General features: G+C 42.4%; 1 protein-coding gene across 1 annotated transcript in view; it reads left to right on the top strand.

Moving 5' to 3' along the window:
• The window catches only part of ALDH1A3 (aldehyde dehydrogenase 1 family member A3), a 37,245-nt gene extending 22,336 nt beyond the window's left edge, over positions 1-14,909 (top strand). The window contains exons 8-13 of the mRNA XM_049811695.1: positions 387-489; positions 1,536-1,720; positions 7,181-7,345; positions 9,441-9,598; positions 10,801-10,875; positions 12,315-14,909. Of these exons, the coding sequence (XP_049667652.1) occupies positions 387-489; positions 1,536-1,720; positions 7,181-7,345; positions 9,441-9,598; positions 10,801-10,875; positions 12,315-12,387 (759 nt within the window). The 3' untranslated portion in view covers positions 12,388-14,909. The remainder of the gene's footprint in view (positions 1-386; positions 490-1,535; positions 1,721-7,180; positions 7,346-9,440; positions 9,599-10,800; positions 10,876-12,314) is intronic.
• Positions 14,910-15,406: the final 497 nt, after the last annotated feature.

The following is a 15,406-nucleotide window of genomic DNA, read 5'->3' on the forward strand; positions in this document are numbered from 1 at the left end:
AGTTGAATTCCCCATTTTTAAAAGTAAAACTCGTAAACCTTGGAGCCCCCTTGATAGCCAGTGTTGCCCACTAGCTTGCACTGGGTGGGAAATACCTTGGTCTGCAGCTCTGGGCAGCAGATAACTTCAGGATACAGTTCCTATAGCTTTCCCACTTAGACTGCCCTTTCAGATCTGCCTAAACCAAACATTAATTCTGGGGCTGCTTTTGACCTAACACATCACAGCAGTAGGAAACTCAAACCATTTAAGAGTGCTATCCCTGACTTTTACCTGCTTCAGCCACCCACCAGGCTCTTCTACCCTTGTGAGCATCACACTTGACACACTGAGTTAAGACTTTCAGGGGAAACAGCTTGTGTCCTCTTTGTGTCTCAATGCTACAGGTTGGAAAACTGATCAAGGAAGCTGCTTCTAAAAGCAACCTCAAAAGGGTGACATTAGAGCTTGGAGGGAAAAACCCCTGCATTGTGTGTGCAGATGCAGACTGTAAGTATTGGCTGCTGTGTTTATTTGCTGTAGGAGACTACGAGCATGGTGCTTTTTGTGTGTCTCTGCCGTCCTTTGGCATTTAGCAGGGCTGGTGTTTGCCACTGTATCCACCCCAAAGGCTGAGGAAACCTCTGTCCAAGAGCAGGATGCAGTTCTGCTTTGCTGGAGCTCTTACCCAGCACAGGGATCATTCCCATGGCAAATGAGAAGATCATTATACTGTTGCCTTCCCTGGGGATGGCTGCAGTTGCAGATGAATCTTGCATTTGTGCGTTTCTGCTGTTGTGGTGCTTTCTTTTTCATTGGCAGTACTGCAGAGCCTGAGCCAAGCAGTGGGGAAAGCAATTTTCTAAAATGCAGTCCCTCTACAGGCATTCCTATGACAGGAGAGTTTTGTAGGACCTTATTAATCCAGCCTTCGCCTCTATCCTGGGGGTCTGCAGGACTCATTTCGCATGTTCCATTGTGACTATGTTGCATTAGTGAGTAGTGATAGGAGATATGTGTAACCTGTAACCTCCAGAGTGGTTGGAAAATCCTATTTGGCTTGGGGAAAACAGTCTTCATTCTCTTGCACAGCACAGCAGAGGTCGAAAGCCAGAGGTATTTGTGCCATCTCCTAATAATGGGCATTGCAAGGACCTGGTCTGAGCTGGCTGTACAACAGAAGCGCGCACTGCTTTCTAAACAATTGCTACTGAAACTAGTCTTTAGGAACCCACGCAGGATATCTAGGAATCCACATCTGAATTCCCACAGCAAGAAAAACTGGTTACTGCCCTCTGTGAGTCCTTGTGGCAGAAAGTATCAGGAGCTATGGCAAACTAGACCTTGAGACAAAAGGCAGGAAGGGGGGGTGGAAATAATAAGAGATCTGGTTTGGGGGCAGAATGAGACCTTGTGAGTGCCTTCAATGGGTGTGGACCATTGTCAGCATTTTTTAAGGAGGCTTTCAAAAGAGAAAGGAAGAAACAAGTCTGGAAACACTGGAAGGCTGAATCTGTGCATGTGGTAACACTTTTCCCTCTTGGGCTGTGTTGCAGTGGACTTGGCAGTGGAATGTGCCCATCAAGGTGTGTTCTTCAATCAAGGGCAGTGCTGCACGGCTGCCTCGCGAGTGTTTGTGGAGGAGCAGATATATCCAGAGTTTGTCAAGCGCAGCGTGGAGTATGCCAAGAAGCGACTTGTTGGAGACCCCTTCGATGCCAGAACTGAACAAGGGCCCCAGGTAACTGTGTGCCTGAGAGCAGTTGTTGTTTGGGTTTTGGTTGTGTTTTTGTTTAATTTTTCTTGTGTAAATATTATCCTTATGAATATGGTCCCAGCTGAAGCGCTGAGGGGTGAGTAATGTATCATGGCTTTATTTTTCTTTCTACTTTAAATATCAATTAATCACAACTGTTGAAACATTATGTTGTAATTTTTTAAAACACAAATGTATTTAATTCACTTCTTATCCAGCTTTATGGAAGGGGCTGTCTCCCTGGTACAGTAATACAAAGCAAGTTGCAGCGAGCAATAGCAATGCACAGAAGAGTGCACTGCAGAAATGGCCATTCCGTTACTTGGCTGTGTTGGTGATGACAAGTAGTTACAGCCTAGGGGCTCCTGGGTTCCTACTTTCCCTCTCTTCCTCTGCTCCCTTTCTGATCCTTTGGAGAAGTTTCAGCTGAACTGGGAGGAAGAACCATGCCAAGCTGCTGTCATGACCAGCCTCATCAATGCTTCCAGAGCCTTCCTCATATTTTTCCCTTCCAAAGCAATCTGAGCTGTGGTGGAGAGCTCTAGAGGAAGATCATCCTTGGGTCAGGTCTTCTAACAGGGCCACTATCTGCTGCCAAAAATAAAGGGGGATTCCTAGAAGTCTGTAGCCTAGGCCTCCTGTTCTCAGTACTGCACTGAGGTTTTTCTTCCTTGATGCTATATAGGATCCCTCAGAGAAGGGATGGCTGTGAGGACATCTGCCTCCCCTTACCTGGATCTAGGTCCATTTACACATGATTCATGCATGGCACCACCTCATTGCATGTCCTCACGCATGGGGAATAAGATGATGTACATCCCCTGTTCATGCTGGGGCTACATCTGTAACTTGCCTAGAAAGAGATTTCAAACTGCTCAGCACTCTTAGGAAAATAATCCCATGCTGGAACTTGCTTCAGCAGAGATAAGCTGTCCATCAAAGGTCTGCTCTTACCTTTTGTTAAGGGCTGCAAGCTTTTCAGGTTTGTTGTTTGGTTTTAGTGTTTTGTTTTGGTTTTGTTTTTTTTTAATGTAACATCATCCTAAACCTTATCCAGCAATATCAGTAAGTGAGCTGCATTTATAGGTAGTCCTGTCAGGACCATGTTCACCTGCTTGCTCTGACAGAGACCATTGTTTCATGAGAACAGCCCCTGAAATCATAGGGAGTAGTTGTGAGGTTTTAAAGGGTGAAACACTCTGCAGTGAGCAGAACATGTAGAACTGGGCTGCTTATTTCAGTTCATCCATGCTCCCAGCTCTTGCCAGGCTGTCAGAACACTTCCCCAGTGACCTCTACGGCAGAGCACCATCCTCTGGTATCACTACTGTGGCTTAAGGGAGATGCTTTGCATACAGAGCTATAATCAAGGGTAACAGTAAGTTTGAATAGCAGTGTCTGGTCAGATTTTAAATATAGCCCGTCTGTCCTCTTTCCCTGTTCTGGCTTACCTGTTACACTTGTCGCTAGGAAAGCACACACACCTGAACTTCTGTGCATGCAACTGTCAAGCCCAAGATGGGAAGGTGTTGAGAGAGTGGGAGGAAACTGTTAATCCCAAAGCTTTCATGTGGCTGCCAGTGCAAAGGAACAACCACTTCCTCTGCAGCTATGGTTGCTCGCTCTCTGGAGCCTATGCTGTAAGATGCAACACACAGAAATTTAAGCAGAAGAGAAATGACGCAGTGTCACAAGGGCTTAAAATACCTCCAAAAGTAGCAAAGATTCACACCTGCCCACAAGTTACTGTTCAAATGTGAGGCTTCCATATCAAATTTTTCCTCTGTTCCTGAAGTAACCTGCTCTGCTGTGAAGGGTTTTTTTGGTCTTGAATTTATGGATAAGGGAAGAATCACCAGGAAAAATAATCTGTCTTCCTCTTCTCCTTCATCTCTTCCTGTCAGGCCCCAGTTGCTTCAGGTCCAGATCATTGCTTCATTTTCCTTCTGTGTGGGTCAGGGTGAATATACACAACAGCATTACAAAAATGTCCACATGCTGCTGTGTAGACCCCATTCTGGAATGATCACTGGCTTAGAAGCCAATAGCAGGAAGGAGTTGGAGCGAGCCCTTTGGCTGACAGCAGTTGTAGCCCATGATCTTTTTGATCCTACATCAACTCCGAGTGCTGGTAGCCAGACAACAGGATCTGCAACTTGTAGAGAGTTCAGAAAGTGTGAAATAGGAGAGCCTCTGCAGTCCAGACTTTGAGGTAGTGCTCCGTGAAACCAAGCTGCCCCATGGCTGAGCATAGTGCTCAAAGTAGCTGCTGAGACAACTTGGTGCAGGACAGCATGGGGTGACAGACAATATTGTTCCACAAGAACTTATAGTTGATGTAAGCTACTCCTGGAAAAGTGGTCCTGTGTGCAGCTGTTTGTTCCTATGTTGCACTGCACTTGGGAACTAGATTGGGGAACTGGCTGATTCAAGTCTAATCCAGCCTTTTTGGAAGTGAGGAAGAAAAGTTTTACTCAGGTCAGTTCCCTGATGTGGATTACTGTGCACTGGCATGGATGCTCATGGCATGGGTGTGAGGAAGAGACTGTGTCAGCTGCAGTATTGGGTTATGCTGATACAAACTGCACTGCTCTGATCAAAATTAGGTCAAATTTAAACAGGATTAAATTTAAACAGAAATGAGGCATGCCTCTGATGAGACTTCTCCAAAACTCACATGTGTCTGACTGTGTGGCTGGCTGGAATTCAAAGGACACCACAAGAAACCTGAGGGGTGATCGGGACTGTTTGAGTGCCAACCTCAAATGCAGACCAAGGGCATTTTTTAACTTTGGATTCCTGTGAGCTGCAGCACAGGAAGTAATAAAGTAAATCTGCACAGATGGCAAACGGGTTAACCAGCGCATTATACAATTGCGAACAGCAGACTGCATTAGACGAGAGTAATGTCCTGGTGGACTAGAACAGGGCTTAGATTAGAGCAAGACTGGGCTAGTTTTTTTATTGTAGAACCCCAAATACTGGAATTTGTGGACTATAAAACCTGGTCTACAGGAATAAGATAAGCACTAAGGCTGCCTCATGGCACTTGCTAGCCAGTAGTTATTCAGCCCAAAACCTATTGCTTGATTTTTAAGATGGTGAATATTTTCCTTAGACTGTAGACATTTGTGTACTTTAGGATTAAAGCATGAAAGTAAAATATGTAAGCAGAAAGAGTCTGTGTCCAACAGTCTGTTGGACATAGATGTGGGGTTATTCTCTAGGATTACAAATGCTAGGTTTGGAAAAGGAAAAACTGCTCCTTGCAGTCTTGACTTTAATGAAGCAAGATATGAAGATTTGACGGTTCTCAGATTTTCAGCATTGCAGTGATCCTTAGAAGCCTTCTTCTCTTTTGAATTATATGGACAAATAGTAGAATTTGCTCTACCAGATCATGTGTTTTTAATAGAAGTCAATGCTCGAACCATAAATAATAGTGGAGTAGGGGACAGAATTTAAACAAGCCTTGCAAGCTCTAGTTACAATGACAAACAGTTCCACCCTTGCATGTCATTTTTACAAATGTTTTCTTTCCCCAGTGTCTTTTCATCTAACTATAGTTTGCCTTGCAACAAGTTACAGCTGTATAAATATCCTTGTTTTGTTTTCTGTGATGTGAAGTGGATGAACTGGATTGGACTGGATCACAGACATGCCAGGATGGAAAGCACTTGCAGATATTTTCAAATTATTTACATTTGGCAACTAAGCAACCAGACAAATAGACAATATGTATGACACCTGCCAAACTTACTGTGTGACACTATATCCTACATGAGGGCACACATTTCCTCACGCAGTAGCATGTATCAAGTGTTTTCTTGTGTAGCATCTGAACGCATGAGAGAACATAAGCACTTAGTACAAACTGTACACAGTGCATGTGATACACACATCTGTGTGGCAGGAGATGTGCTGTTCTCTGTTTTCAGTGCGTACCAGAAGTACCCCAAGGACACCCTCCTGAAGCTTTGATATTTGTCTAAAAGCATGAAAACTTGGATTGCGTGTGGCCAGGATTAACTAGGGACAGGATATAGTCTGTAATCTGGCGGAGTCAAGTGTGGAACACTCCATGTAAACAGTCCCAACTGGCAACTGGCCCTGCTGAAATAAAAACAGATGCCTAGGGAGGGGATTGAACCGTACAAGCATCTGGTGATACCTGGCACTCAGAATAACCTCCTGGGCTGCCAGGGCACCTTGAACCAGTGGGTGGAGTCTTTTATCTAATCACCTCAATGAGTTTGTTGAGGTTTTTGTTAGTTCTGCTGTTTTTTAAACATCTCCATGTCTTTTACCATCTGCAGCGTGCTGTGATGAGGTGTTTCATTGCCTAATTATGCATCATGCAAAAAGCCACATCTGTTTATTTGAAACCTGACAATACCTGCAGTACACTGCTGCATGTGGAACACAAAAGAAGGATCAGTACTGTTCAGAAGTGCTGCGGGCTTCTGCACCTTTTCCCAGCACATGACTCACTGTGCCTGTGGAGTATGTGATGTCTCGTCCAAGTCCTGGTGCAGGGCTGCACAGCTGTGCAACTTCAGTGTCCTGTAACTGGACTGGCCTTTCCCCACCTCTACTGAAACCCCTAGTTTAAAGGCTAGTAACACAACAGTACTCGCTATTTGAGATTACTGCATATTTAGGTGTGGGTGGGGAGGAGTTAGACAAGGTTGGTAGTTAAAAGTGAGGATATGGCTCCCAGTCCAGAGAACCATAGAATGCTGGGATGGTATTAGTCTCTAAGATTCGTGAAAGGTTATTCTGATTTTTAAAGTATGGCTTCAGTGCATCAGTTGTTCTGAAGTTCTTATCTTTCAGGCTGTTCATATAGTGTGCATGTGTGGAAAGAGATGAAGGCAGAGCTCGCTGGGTTCTTCTAGTTGAGGACAGAGAGCTGTGGGAAAAGCTGCACATTACAGCAAAGTCGACTTAATAGTTTATATACTCTGATTCTCCCTCTCTTGCACTGATTCTGTTGCTGGTCAGATCCCTTGCTAAGCTGACTGAGGTTGCTAGCCCAGCAAAACCCACCTCAGGCTTTTCTCATGGTGCTCCTGTGCTAATTCAATGCATGGAGAAGGTCAGTAAGTCCCAGACCTTGAGTGAGGTGAGCCGTGGGAGTGCATATTCAGGATGCGGAGGAAGGGAAAGTGGGGAGACCCCTTCCATGTGGCAGCAAACTATTAGATCAGATTAAACTCTCACATGTAACTTCACCTTCTGTTTTCTGGGGCTCGGGGCTATGCCGTCATCCTGTCTTTCAGCCTGCTTATTGCCTGACTGCCATATCATAGAATGAGATGTAACTTAACCTGGTCTGACAGTGCCCTGCAAATGTGCCCCTGGGCCACATACCATGACTCCTGTCTTTGGAACAGTGATAGTAAAGGTGCTGCTGTCTCTTTCTTTTCCTTTTGTGTCTGACAGATTGATCAAAAACAGTTTGATAAAATCCTGGAGCTGATAGAAAGTGGGAAGAAAGAAGGAGCTAAGCTGGAGTGTGGGGGTCTTGCCATTGAAGACAGAGGCCTGTTTATAAAACCCACTGTGTTTTCGGAAGTCACTGACAACATGCGTATCGCCAAAGAAGAGGTACAGTACAAGTCACCTGAACCTTTATATGCATTTACTATTGTAAATGGGAAAGAAAAGCAGTATCGTTGTGGCTTGAAGTGAAAACTTGAGAGGAGAATAGCAGTTTCACTTATTTCAGTGTCCTAATAACTGCCTAATGCTGAAATCCATTCTACTAATGAAGTATCTGCGAGGTGAGCTTCAATTTTGAGTGAGAGGAGAAGGGGGAGAGCAGAACAGGCAAAAAACCTGTATACTCACTGGACAATAACGAACCCAGATAAAAACGTAGTAGACAATACTACCCTAAAGCTTTTAGGTCTCATTTCAGGAGAACTTGATATAATGCAAAATACAAGCATGTGCCTTACGTAGTTACAGCTGCTATAAATGCTGTTTCTGAATAAGAAATAGTGGTGATGGAGGGGTTTCTGTCGGAATCCTTGATTTTAAATATAAATAACTGAATAAAAATAACCAAAACTGTGGCAGGCTGGAGCAATTCTATGTATTCTTTGCCCTGAAGTTTGAAGGTTTTCTGAAGACAGAGTTAAGCTCTCCCACTCTTATCTACACAGACAGATGGTTGTGCATGCTGTGTGCTCTTATGCATCTCCTAATGAGTGGACTTAAAATTGCTCAGCTGTGGTACATTCTGATTCAAAGTGAGAGAGGACAGTACAACGTGTGTTCTTGCTCCACTACTTAGTAAAAAAGGAATTGCTTTTTTGCAGAAAGGTAGGACAAGAACTCTGGGACCTGAAGCTGGTGAGGAGGGAAGGAATGGCCCTGCTATACTCCCACTGAAGAACTTTTCTCAAGTAGCATTAGCGTCTGAAATAATCCCAGATTCTGTTCTCGTGGTGCAATCCCCTGAGGCTGACCATTTTTTTCCTATATGAAAACAAGGTTGAAACCAGCAAAGTGCAGATCTAATACTCTGGCTTTCATTATTCATATGCAGAAAAATTGAACAAGCTGCATGTGATTAGGTCCTATGATATTCCTTTGAAATAGAAGTTAATCTACTTTTCATCATGTTCCCCAATGGAAAAATAAGTAGTTGCCAAAGTCTAACTGGCACTTGTATTTTATAGTTTAGCCTAGTGCTTTTTATGGGGCTGCTTACTGTTCACTCCTGGCAAAATGTTTAGATGTCTCAGATCTGCCACAGAATCTCTAAGGAACCTGGGAAAGATATCAGTCAGTCTCGGCATGAGTTACATTCTAAAAATAGAGGGAATAAGAGCTGAAAATCCCGTGACAGGCCTTTTTTTAATAAACTGGCTCCAAATCCCAAGTCGTGATTCATGAAGCTTATCCAGTTTCATTCATTTGCAGTTTTGTTGCAAATGCACATTCATTCTCTGCCCAGGATCAAGGCTCCAGTTAAGTACCCGGATCTCCCCAAATGAAGACGTTTACAAACACTTGTATGAGCTTACAAGCTGGGCAAACCACTTAGCCTGGCCCTCAGGGTGGCACAAGTGAGACTGTATCTCACCTTTGGTGGGGGTTTCTTGTACTGCAGGACCATGCAGGCCAGAAAGGGCCCCACCTTTGATACTGTATTTGATGAGACACTCCATCCCACAAGTTGGGAATTATTGTGTATGCCTGCTGCCTGTATACTGGCAACCTGGGAAGCCAAGTTTGTGGTCAAACACATATGTGGTAAATGCACTGCATGCAAATAAACTGCATACAATGACAAAATGAGAGTTAAAACCAAGGAAAAAAACTTGCAATCCTTGAAATATATTAATTACTTCTTGAACATACTCAACTTCTGAGTTCAAAAGGGGAGTTGTAAATGGAGTAAGGATGAATCATTTGAAACTTGTCCAGACCTAACTCTGCTTATTTTGATTGTTATAGATGATCTGTTAGTTGTTGGATCTTAGCTTATATTAACTACTAGAGCACATCACTGTACTTCCTTTGAAGTCAGTTTAATGAGTAGTTTTTAAGAGACTCTATCAGTGACTTCTAGAAGGCTATGATATAACATTTTTAAATATAGTATCCAGACAAAGCATCTGATTCTAATTATTCCCAAATTACCATGATTAGCAAAGGCTTTCCTGTACTAATGTTTAATTGATATGTGCAGATTTTTGGGCCAGTTCAGCCAATTATGAAGTTCAAGAGTATAGAAGAGGTCATAAGAAGAGCTAACAGTACTGAGTATGGACTTACGGCTGCAGTGTTCACAAAGAATCTGGACAGAGCATTGACACTAGCTTCTGCATTGCAATCAGGAACTGTCTGGTAAGCAGTGTGGGACCAGAGTGTGGGCTGGGATTTTGTTTCCTGGGAGGGGAGAGGGATGTATGATTTGGAATCATGTGTAAGTGCTGGAGGTAAGATGTATTAGTAGTCCGCTTAATTCTTGATATTCTTCTCAGAAGCAACACCTATTCATCAAAAGAAGGTGGTGAGGACTAGATGGTCTGGCGAGAAATGGGCTGTTTGTTTGTTTAATCGATGTAGTTCTTCATCTGGAAAACTCTGAAAATGTAGGGGTTGTAGTAAGTTCCACCAGACACGATGGCTTTCAAAATCCTGTATGTAGAAAAAAGCAATTCTTAAGATCTTTAAGTAGCGTGAGATGGGGTCTTAGATGCACAGATCAGTATGGACAGTAGATGGCACCACGCCACTGTCAGAAAGATAAGTAGCTATTTTTGCTCACAAAATTTCTTATTTTATATTAGAATAATTTTAAAGATGGAATCCTGATTTTTTTTTTCCCACTCAAGGTAGGAGTTTGATCTGATGTCTGATTTTGATGCATACAGAGGATTGATTTCAAGAATTGGCACCAGAAGAATCTGCCTCTGAGTAATATTTACATTAAAATGGGATATTGGGCTTTGAAGAATACATGTGCTGTGCATGCATGAAGGTGCAGCCCTACAGCACCAAGCCATACCTGTCTCTCTTCAGTCATTTGATCTTATTGAGATGCTGAGGAAGTATTTGCATTAGCTCTTTCTACCTAGTGTCTATAGAAATGGGTCTAGTGCTTTCATTTTACTGTGGCACAAACGTCTAATGCAGTCCAACTTTTTATTATACCTGGAAGTGGATAGTGGAGTCTGCTTGTGAGTGTTTAGACAGCTTTCTGAGTAAACATGTTCATTTCAGAATGTGCTTCATTAAACTAGGGAATAGGTTGGACTATTTATTTTAAGCATGGCTCTGAACATAGCATAAATTCCAGCTGAAGCATGAATGTCTTAGCCATTAGAGACTATGAAGTGAGTGTAGGTCAGACTGAGTACCACTCAAATGTTTTCTGTTTCTGTAGCAAAATAAGATTTTATTGCTAAAACCTGATTTCTCAGGTGAACGAACTGTGTAAAGAAAAAACTGACAGATTTCAGCCTTTTTTGTATTGTCATTGTTGTCATCATCTTGCTTCTCCTTGGTATTGAATTGTCTTTTTACAACTGATGTCTTTATTGTAGGATCAACTGTTACAATGCGCTCTATGCACAGGCTCCTTTTGGTGGCTTTAAAATGTCAGGCAACGGCAGAGAACTGTAAGTTTTGTTTAAATGTGGATGGTGAATGCAATAACAATTGTGACTGTGAAAATATTGTTGAATTTGCTTTTAAACTATCAGGCTTGCAGTATGCTGCACAGGGAGGTGCTAAGCCAGTACGGCATGGAGGTAAAGCACAGATGTGAGAATGTGTCCAGTGCCTTCAGGAGTACTTTCATCTGCTTTATAAGCTCTTAATAACCCCAGTTCAGTCAATTCCACTTGCAAGCATTTTTCCTTACTAGTTAGATTTTTAGATCAAGGGAGAAGTATGGCACCTTGCTTGGGGACACTGGTATCCACCCCAAACCTCCTCCATCTTTAGATGGTGGTATGTGAGCCTCCCTTGACTGCTGTAGCATTGGTCCTAGTTGGACCTCTTCCCACCTCTGACTTTCTAATGCTGGAGCTAGAACAACAAGGAAAGATCTCCAAAATCATTCTACCTCCCACCTTCCAAGCTTGCTACTAAATTACGGAAAGATCCTCTGTCCCTTTTCCCCAGCCTGACCTGTTGCAGCATGGCTACCGGGGATTCCAGCTCTAGTTAGTTACTAACACAGAAATTTTTAAATGAAGGTCACCCTATTAGTTAGATGTAGAGCTGAGAAATTGACTTAAATCTTAATTGTCTTCTTGTATAGGAGAGAGGCAGGTTTTATTAGACCATTCGGAAGACCCTTCAGAGGAATCTAATGCAACTCTTCTTTCATAAGCCAGATTTATTTCCAGGAACCATTTCCAGTAGCTGTTCTGGTGCATCTGCTGCTCTTAGACATTCAGATGCCTCACTGGCTAAGCACAGCAAATTAATGAATCCTCAAATGAGACACATATATTGAGACCTTATGGTTTACTTTGCTTGACTGCCTGGCTAATTAAAGAATGTCAGGGGTTTATCCCTTGGGCAAGTCATGGGAATAGAGCCTGTTTCCACCAATCAAGACATGATGCAGTGGTGGGGTCTGTCATCAGTATGCATTTCTGGAGCAACTATGTCCTCTTGATTATATGGTATCTTGTAGATGGAAGCTCACTTTCAGTGAAAAAGTAACTTAAATTGCTATGTAAGCACTGATAACTATGTTTACGTGGATGTTTCTTCTATGGGTTCTCACAGTAGTACTCAGTTTTCACTAGGCAGAGTCTCACAAATTGTTTTCTTGTGGGTTGCTGTGACCAGAAGCATTCCATGTTTCTTTTACAATAGGGTGTAGTTGTGTGTATTTATGCGCATGTACTTAGCAATTATTAGAAGTGGTGGGCCAAATTGATAGCTGGTGTAATTAGTTCAGATCTGGTTTTAATGGCCTGATGTCATCTATAGCAGCTGTTGATCAGTGGCTAAAATGCACTTGTGTAGAAATCTCTTATCTTAGGGAAGTACACATTAACATGCTACAGTTGTTTGTCCCTTTCCCTTCTCTCTCTTCCAGTGGTGAATATGCTTTGGCAGAATACACCGAAGTGAAAACAGTCACCATTAAACTCTCCCAGAAGAGTCCATGAAAACAGAAGGCCTAAAATGCTGACACTCTGAATGTGACACATGGGGGACGTGTTCAGAGCAAGGGGGAGGGGAGGGGTAGGAAGAAAATGGAAACACCTAACTTTATTCCTCTAGAAACACTGAATCTACTGGACTCCATTTTGTCAACTGGCTCTTCGAAAACTGATTTAACTGACCCTACTGGCAGCATAGCACACACTTGTACTGTACAAGTCCCTGGCTGTACATCTGTCTGCTCCCTGTGACTAAAATGCTGGTCAGTCACAGTGTTTGCAGGACATCTGCTTTCAAACTGTACCCATGAAGGACGTGGACATCAATGGCATGTTAGAGAGACTTCAGGTACCATTATCACGGACTGTTAAAAACACCTTCAGAGGCATATAGGTTTCACTTGGCATAAATGGACTTGAGTGGTAGGGTTAATACAACTTGACTGAAGTTGGTGGAGTTTGTGTGAAGATTGCAGCTGGAGTTTGGAATGGGAGTGCAAGCTTTCATGGGAAGATCTGTAAAGAAATTATCTTTGAAAGAGCTATCTTGGTCTCTCTAAAGATACATGCATTCTCCATATTGGTGATATTCTAGCCCTGAATGAGATTCCTGGGAGTTTCCTAGAGGACTCCTTTGGGGCCAGTATTTCACCCAACAAAGCTAGACTTTAAAGTGCCCTTGGAACCTGATGTTTTGGTGTGCACACATTACACATGCTGCAAATGCAAGTTACTGACTTGCTAACCCTTCTGGCTCTGAACGAGTCACAATTGTATCTCAAACCTTCACTATAGCACTTTTTGCAAGAGGATTTTGCACTGTACTTACCGTGATGACACCAAGTTGAATGCTAAGCATGTAGCATGGTAGATAACCCACAGAAAACATCCCACACCAGTCCTTCTGATCTGGGAGAGGGAGCAGAAGAGCTGCAGGAAGCTGTCCTGCTCTTTCTCTGTAACTTTCAGGCTTTGTGAACATCTCTTTATTTTTTGAGCCAGAGCTATTATTGTGAGAGTAAAACTTATAAGCTTTTCTCACTGCTTCTTTACCCCGTATGAATGTAGCTTAAAATAAATTTCTGGAAGTACAGTATGAAAAGGCAGGTGCTCCCAAGCACAGACTGAGTGCTAAAGATGTGGGTGTACAAACCAGTTACCATGGAATAAGCTATGGCTGGACTTAAATGTATCAGCAGCTTTGCAGTAATTGTCCTCCTGAGTGCTGTCATCTTATGGCAAGCACAGAGTAGCTGATCCTTCACTGAGAAATAAACTGCCTTGAATTGTCTCTTGCTTACAGTTGTATAAGCATGCAAGTACATGAATAGCATCCATGGAGTGGCTGTCACACCAAGTTCATGCCTTAGTATCTCCTGCAGTAACTTCTTTGCATGCCCAGACATTACTCTGAGATTAATGACAAGCCACATGCTGTCTTCAGTTCCTGGGTTCACTACTTTCCCTCCTCCTCCTGATTCTGTACCGGAGAACCATTGGCAAATGTATGGGAAGATCCATGTCTGCAGGAGCTCTAAGTATTCAGGTGTTAGTGGTGTCAGCTTGTTACGAAGTTTAGCTGATCTTGCTGGGATTGTCCTCTGAGACCAAACCGATAGAGGTTCCTTATGGCATATGGACAGATCCCCATACGGCACTGGTAAAGATTGCTGCCTGGAGTTTTCCAGATGCCAGGGCTTGAAGCAGAAATGCCGGTCTAACCTCTATTCTGTGATGCAAGCAAGGATTTAACCAGTACATTCATTTGCTCAGAGATATACCCAGTCAACAAGTTCTGTTGCATGAGTGGACCTTTTTTTGGAGGAGGAAGGAAGGTGGGTGGTGATAAGTAAGGAAAAAGTTTGCATGAGCCTAAACTTCCTTATTAGTTCGTGAACGTTGAAATTGCACTTCAACACTGCTTAACTTCTTAAATGACATACCTCCAACAGTTCTGTATAACCAGGTGCCTGTCCTCCCATGGGAATGTGAGACAGGTAAATCTCCCCATCCAGTGAAGAAAATGTCCTCCCTTCCCCATGAAAGGCCAAATGGGAACATTGTAAATAAGTTTCTATTTTTATAAAACACTTAAGAGTGCAAACATCTTCTCAGACAAACATTTTACTTTTGCCTACTTGACAGTTTTCTAGGGCTGCAGTCAGACAGTAGGGAGGTAAGGCAAACAGTAAAAGGCTGGTTATCTTGATGTATCTCTGTATGAATTTTTTTATTAACAGTGGTTGAAACTGAAATCATCTGAAATTCTTAAAATCCTAGTATTCTGGCTTTATATGTATGATATATATTTCACCTCTTTTTTTCCCCTTATCAAGTTTTTAAAAAGTCAGTGTATCTCTTATTGTATAAATCAGGGTTTGACTCTACACACTGAATTTTCTAAGTTATATAACACTAGACACTAACTTTAAAATAACCCCTTAGAGGGTATATATTCTTTCATTGCACAGTAAGGCTTTCATATGAAATACTACTTTTTTTTTAAAAAAAAGAACTATATTTATAAATTAGGATACAGTTAATCTAATGTATTTTTATAGCTAAAGGTACATGAAAATGCTATGTTTAAACCTCATGTATATATTTAGACTATGGGTATCTTTTTGTAATAGTTCTTGTTCCTAATAAATGTTTAACTTTGTGAAATGGTTTCTAAATGCTACATATTGATATGACTCAGAAGGGAAGGGGGGGCAGGAAACTTCTATTGACTTTACTCTTTTTAACAGAGGAGTAACTTGAATGCTTTTTTATTTACGCTGTTTAGTGCTTTAAGATAATTCCACCCCCCCAATGCCTGTGTTAAAACCCCTTCCATCAGCAAGCAACTTCCACTCAACTCAATCCTCCTGTCACTGTTTTTTACTTCACTCTGAATTTGGCCCATTGTGTCAACAAAAGTAAATGCTGGAAAGGGTTACGGTTTCAAGCTTCCAAAACAAAATGGCCCTGTATTGCTGTAGTTACAGGATGCTCTTCCTCAAACAGGGTTGTGTCTGTTTCC

The sequence above is a fragment of the Accipiter gentilis genome, chromosome 10 (assembly GCF_929443795.1).
Source record: "Accipiter gentilis chromosome 10, bAccGen1.1, whole genome shotgun sequence".
Classification (NCBI taxonomy): domain Eukaryota; kingdom Metazoa; phylum Chordata; class Aves; order Accipitriformes; family Accipitridae; genus Astur; species Astur gentilis.